This window comes from Sitodiplosis mosellana, unplaced genomic scaffold (genome assembly GCF_009176505.1).
Source record: "Sitodiplosis mosellana isolate CC-2019 unplaced genomic scaffold, AAFC_SMos_1.0 Smas_scaffold_4128, whole genome shotgun sequence".
NCBI lineage: Eukaryota > Metazoa > Arthropoda > Insecta > Diptera > Cecidomyiidae > Sitodiplosis > Sitodiplosis mosellana.
In genome coordinates, this window is record NW_022599370.1 from 1 (window position 1) to 6,727 (window position 6,727).

The 6,727-nt window shown below is 37.3% G+C and overlaps 1 protein-coding gene across 1 annotated transcript; it reads right to left on the reverse strand.

Moving 5' to 3' along the window:
• Positions 1–1,283: 1,283 nt before the first annotated feature.
• Positions 1,284–4,678, reverse strand: LOC129572103 (uncharacterized). The gene is made up of 3 exons (XM_055452019.1): positions 4,558–4,678; positions 2,140–4,414; positions 1,284–2,064 (listed from the first exon to the last, which is right to left on the reverse strand). Exons 1-3 carry the CDS (start codon positions 4,624–4,626, stop codon positions 1,757–1,759), a joined length of 2,652 nt encoding a protein of 883 aa, XP_055307994.1. The 5' UTR covers positions 4,627–4,678; the 3' UTR covers positions 1,284–1,756.
• Between the last annotated feature and the right edge of the window lie 2,049 nt (positions 4,679–6,727).

Sequence of the window (6,727 nt, forward strand, 5' to 3'; positions counted from 1 at the left end):
GAATTTAGAGAGTGTGTACACACATTTTTCCACACAAATTTCGTGCAGTGAATAATATTAATATGGAATCAAAAGGTAATTTAGATTGATAATCAATATTTAATGATATTTTGACGATGCATTTCACACTGCTATTTCACATTTTCGGTACTCAGGAGCTTCGGAAGAAAATACAGAAATGAAATCATGCGCAGTGGTCATCGAGCAATTGGCACCGCGGCTACTACGATCACGATTGGCAAAAAATTCTACCAACCAAGCAAATTCAGTTGCAAGCGCAAGCTATGTTCCAGCTAAACGTGAACGTCGCATAGAAAGTTTGCCTGCAAAACAACACGCAATTCCAACCAAGCGCCGTCGCAGTTCATTGGATATCGATACCAACAGCCAGCACGCAAAAAAGAAAAAGAAAAATGTTGAGTCTGATGAGCTGAAGGAAATCATCGCCCTTAATTGCAAGCTAACAAACGAAATGCTGGCAATGAAGAAGACATGCATGGAAAAAACCTCCGAATTTAATGAAATGCAAAAAAAGTATTTCGAAAAAGAAATCGAATGTTTGAAATTGCAGGCATTGGTTTCAGAAAAAACAAAAATTATCGATGAGCTCACAAAGGAGCTGCAAACTATGAAGGATGATATGTTCTGTACTGATTTAATTCAGTTCGACGCTGCAACAGATGGTAAATAAGAATTTTATCCATTTTTTTCAAAAATAAAATCAAAATTATTGTTATTTATAACAATTTCTCTCAAAACATTACATTACATTATGCAGGTTCAGTCGCGAAAAACGATGGAATGGCAAACGTTCAAGGTCAATGTGAAGTCAACCAAAGCGCCCGAATGGATTTGACCAACTTTATGGACGATGCTGTTGAGGCCGGTAAAGGCGAAAACGTTCAAGGTCAATGCGAAGTCAACCAAAGCGCCCGATTGGATTTGACCAACTCTACGGACGATGCTGATAAGGCCGGTAAAGGCGAAAGTACGTAAACATGAATACATTTTCTCTAACAGAGGTTTTCATATGTTTTGTTCTCAATTGTTTTTTCAGAATCTGGATCGGGTGGATCATTCATCTGGACACCAACTGATTAATGAAGACGCGAATGAAATCCTCAGCAAACAATTTGAGAGAACAAAGCCATCGTTACTGTTATTTTATAAACACTCCCTCCATTTTTACTAGTCTTTTCATCATAGTTTCTGAGCTGATCTCAAAATATCTTAAGCGCATACAGTAGAATATGAACATTTCGTAGAAAGTGAATGAAATCCGATTTTTTCTTAGTCAAATTTATTTTTTATATATTGAATGAAGTAAAATGTGTTTCCTTGTAATAAAGTCAATGAACTTTCAAAAAAGAAATCGTGAATAAAAGTAAAAATCGTCTACGTCTCTTTGATTTGTGTAATTTAATAATATGACTATAGAGACACACTAGATATCTATCGATTATGGCGAAACTGGTCTACGAAATTAGTCGTTTTTCATCACATAGTAAATCAGAATTGCATACAATCACTGCTGTCTATCAGTATACCACTCTGTGTTATAAAATAATAGTGAGAACACTTATCGTCAAACTTTCTAATCAGTCTGGATTATATTACGCTATGCTATGAAAGAATAATATTTGGTTATGCTTAGCTTGTTCCAAAATAACTTAATCAGAATCAAGTAAAATTGATTTAGTAATCACAAAAGTCTTTGAAACTTAATTATTTTCGATTTAATATGGCACATTTATTGCTATGGATTCCAGTCGTTGTCGTCGTCTTCATACTCTTCTTCATCGTCGCTCGAATTGTAGACAACGTGATCGTCGTTTTCCTCATTCAAATCTTCATCAGATGTCATGTTTGTAATACTTGTTGGAAACGGACTACCACTGTAATAATCTAATTCAAGTTCATTCATTTCGTTTATGAACCAACCATCACTTGGGATTTCGAGGTAATTTTGTTCAGATTGCTTGACCATCTGTGCCATATAATTGGTTCTTTCGATTTTTTTCCGAATCACACTCTTGCAAGGTGGCAAATTTTTGAAGTCCACACCTAAGTCAAATGATATAATTGTATTGAGTATGATACTATTGTAAAAAAAAGACCAAAACGAAAAAATGCAATTACCTTTCTCAGTGAAGTTGAAATTATTCTTTGAACCGAACCCTTTTTGGAATAGAATGAATCTAGCCTCATCTACGTCCTTACTATTCGTGCCATATAGTTGACATGTAAATTCTGCTAGTGAATCCAAATCAGTCTCTCTTAAATTGTCACCATTTCCAACATTTGCAAAAGTACGTTGAAATTGCGGATGTTTCTGTAGAATATTCCAGCAAGTCTTCCGTCCTTTTCCGTAAAAACTTGGTTCGTAAATACAGCCTGTATACATGAACCAAGCTGGCAAGGCCTTTACGAAAATACCACTGTATGCTCTGTAAATTGATCGCACATTTATCGTTTGTACATTATTGGTTTGAATCCAAATTTCTCGACTATTGTCCCAAAATTGCATATGGTAGAGCAAATAAACGAGCAGGGTATCAGCATTTGCAGTTTTGATACAAATATTTGTCGCACGAATCTTGTGTAGGTGTAAAATAATCTTCGACTCAATTTCGAAATGGTTGTTGTTGAACGTGGATAAATCCTTTCCACTAAAACTGTTGCCAAACAGAAAACATTTCTCTCCAAAGGATAGGAAAACTCGCTTTTGATCTGGAACCGGTTCATCAAAATCAGGTGAAGACCAATATTCAATGAAAAACTTGACGAGCTCTTCCTTAAAACTTTCGCTAGATAAGCATTTCGCCAAGCTGCACGTGCGTTCTTGGTTTGGCCCTCTTATTTGAAAGTTGGTCGATGCATTTTTATACAGTTCCTTTTGTTTTCTCATATTCATATCTCTTGGTGACGGACTAACATGTTTGTGGAAGAATACATGTACTTCATGCGCTGTGGTATTACAAAGTATACGAATGACATATTTTGCAAGTTGTCCATACTTAACAGGTGCATCTTTGATATTACTTAAGAGATTGAATCCATCAATCATATCGACATCAATTTTATCAGGTGTATCGGTTTGTCGATCGATATTTGCAGTCAGCAATGATGTGAGTTCCTCCTTTTGTTTTCCTGAAGCAATTGAACCTTCGAAATGGGCAAGAGCATGTGGCACTGTTGCTAATGGATACGAAAGGATGCTTCTAAGGTTGATTTCATTGTCAAGAGCTAAGCACAGTATCTTCCCCAATATGTTCCGTTCGATCTTTGCTTCATCCACTCGTTTATGTGTCGAATTCATGCTTTTAATTGATTCACTTGCAAAGTTTCTAATAACATTTCTTTTTATCGGGCGTTCAAAACGCATTCCTGTCTCACGGCACTCATTCATGAACGTTTCCATCTGCTTAAGTCCGCTGGTCTCCGCATTGATTAAAAACTCCGCCACTTCCGATGTTGCCGCTTGCCCCGATGCCAAATTAAATAACTTCAATGGATTAATATCTTCATCGAACGGATTAATGTTTTTGTATACTTCTTTTGAAAATTTTTGTCGCTGTTGGTTGAATATTTTACTATTGTACTGATCCGAACCTTCATTCGATTTAACCAAATCGAGAGACTCAAGCAAATGGGTGATGACCGCAGTTCGTGTAGCATGGGTTTCGCTCCATCTTTTTCGAGCACAGAGAGAATTCGTGAAGGCTGTTATCCCAGTTAATTTGTTGGCTGCATCGGCATTGATTGTTTGTTCGAGTGTTAAATCGATGGGCGTTCTACAGAATTGTTTCGAGGTTCGACGGATTGAGAGCGCACCATTTTCAAACTCCTCCCAGAGCCCTGGATGCGTTTTACCTACGTTCATCAGGTCGTTCAGATTGCGAGTGAGCCATCGAGCATAGTTTTGATGGTTGAAAGTGAAGAAGAGGGGACAAATTCTATATGCAGCATAGATGTACATGTTCAAATCACTCGATCGTATAGCTCGTTCAAACATCTGATACAATTCGATGAACCATACATACAACGAAACAAATTGCGCAGTTTTTCCATGTTTTCCGGCCAGTGTATCCTCTGTGTATGAATTGTAACGATTCATTAGATCATCCAACACATTTGGTGATGCATCACTCTCGCCTGGGTTTCGAATGTCGCGTTCCAAAATCTCGATTATTTCATTCTCATGGAGAATTGATTCGCCATCTCCTCTCGAATACTCATCCATAAATGCTTTAAAATGTAAAACCTTGAATGATAGAGCAGCAACAACATGTAGTTTTTTACATCTGTTGAAATGCGTTCCACCCAGGAGTCCTTTGACCGAACCTTCTGCTAAAATACCACTCTCGACCATTATTTTAGTTATGCCCGATGAGTCGATCAGCTTACCAATCGCCTATACAGTGAATAGAAACAACATAATTACTTTTGCGAGAAGTGTGCTCTATCTAGTAAAACCTCTGAGACTTTCTTCGAATGCAGGTAGAAAATCATTGTGCTAGATTTATTTTCAAGCACTCATATAAAATGAATATTTACCTTGAAGAATGACAATTCAATGTGAAAACTGCCCAGGTTTATGAAAACATTGTCAAATTCAGGGGACATTGTCTCTTGGATCTTGTAGGCTTTGGATGCGATTGCAAGATCGTACGTGATAATGATATTTTCTTGATTGCATTCTTTTGCAATAGATTGGGCCATTTGCATTGTTTTCTGTACAACTGCATTTGATGTTGGTGATGCATTAAGATTTGGTAAATAACCGATTTTCTGTTGAGGGTTTTTGTCGACTGTCCGATCAGCATTCCATGAGAACCATCTTTGTGCATTACCTATTTCATAGACGTAAAACATCACCCATAAATTATTTAAATTCATGGCCCTTTGCCAATTCGACGGCATTGTCGGTTCTCCTTCAAATAATGGTCTGATTGAGCTGAATTGATTATTTGAACTTAGCGGCATAATTGAATCATCAAATGGCGATACATATTTTCGTCTTCTTCGGTTCGTATTTTGGATTTGTGTGGCATTGGAATGACAGTTCATGGGAATCGGTTCGACGTCTTCTGTTGCGGTGACCATGTTTTGATAGACAATACCAACAGTATCGTGAAGTGTGTCTTTGCCGCTGGATGTTTCAACGAACTTATCGAAGTTATCAAATGCAACGTGCGTTTGAAGGTTTGGTCTTGGGATTAAATCATAAGGTAATACACGCCCACTCGAAGAACAGCCATATGCCAGCTCTGTTTCAAGCTCTTCAGTCAAGGAATAATTGATGGAATAGCCCATTTTGTTCAAGATGTTAATCATTTTGCGACTGCCAGTTAAACTCTTGGTTGTGAGCCCAAGCGACAGACATGAAGATGGTTTAATTAAACCGTTTGACATGGTGTATAAAATACTGTCACAAATTGATGAAATCCTGATATCTTTGGCTGGTTGACCTTGTGTTTTTGGACCTTTCACTAAAAATCCGATCAATGCATATAATTCCGTTGGAATGCTGCATTCGCCTTCAACAATATTCTGTAGTGTCAAGCTGTGTTTGGGTAAAGCATGTTTAGGCATCTCTTTTACAATCCTGCGAATCTCGAAAGCAACTTTTTTGATTTGCATTGTTAAATCTGAAGTTTGATGGAATCCTTTTGCGAATATTTCCTCGGTGGATAAATCTTCAAGATGCAAAAAAGTTCGATTTTTGTAGATCGTTTTTGTAACCGATGGAAAATGTCGGAGAATTTGGTTCAACACGTATTGTGACGAAAAGACTTCTTCATTTGCTGCATTACTTTCTCGAAACAACGCTGCATACAACTGATAAATATCACCAAGTGATAGAATTTCCTTTTTCTCAACAACTGATGCAGTCACTTCATCTTTGACTTTGGCAAACACCTTCAAATGCAACTTCCTACGTTCCGACTGAACCTTTAGAAACGATGACTTTTTATATTTGTGTTCATTTTCAGCAAGACAACTCAAGTGATAATTGATATCAGATTCACGACACTCGCTGCGTTGAAGATGTTTGACAAGAATTTGGTTTATTTGATTCTTCTTCTGTAACGTGGTGGCTTTCGTTAGTTTTTGATTAACACCTTTACGCCAGCGACGTGCCTTTTCACAAAAGATACATATTGCATCGTCAGTCACTTCAACCCATTGGTCTTCGCCTTCTTCTACATCCGAAAGTACTGCAGGAGTTGGGTTAACTGGGCATGCGGGACCTGGATCAAAAATTAAAGAAATGAATATTACAATGCTGCTGCGAAATCAAAAGTTCATACGAAAATTTAATTTATATTACTCTCAGTTTCGTGAATTTTGCTTTTGATGGAACAAAAATATCGGTAACAACTGGGATGGTATCCATCGATTCCATTGGCTACTTCAGGCAAAATGATTTTGTTGTATTTAGATCCTCGTTTCTGTTCTTTGTCTCGGATTGCTCTCTTTGAAAGGCACCTTTGGAGAGTATCAAAAGTGAAGGGAATAATTTTTTCATTACAACTGCCGACAGTCGTATGGAGCACACATCTTGGTTCTGTTAACAGAAGAAAAAATATTGATGTAAATTGACTGTATCAGAATATCGACTATCAGTGTAATTACCTTTCGAATCCATATTGAACCTTCGAACACAAATAATTCATTGCACGAAATTTGTGTGGAAAAATGTGTGTACACACTCTCTAAATTC

Excerpts from the sequence above, each read along its gene's own strand:
- LOC129572103 (XM_055452019.1), bottom strand. The coding sequence starts at position 4,626 with ATGTCCCCTGAATTTGACAATGTTTTCATAAACCTGGGCAGTTTTCAC. Across the intron at positions 4,415-4,557 it reads TTGAATTGTCATTCTTCAAG|GCGATTGGTAAGCTGATCGA; the intron begins GTAAATATTCAT and ends TTCACTGTATAG. Across the intron at positions 2,065-2,139 it reads TTTCAACTTCACTGAGAAAG|GTGTGGACTTCAAAAATTTG; the intron begins GTAATTGCATTT and ends CATTTGACTTAG.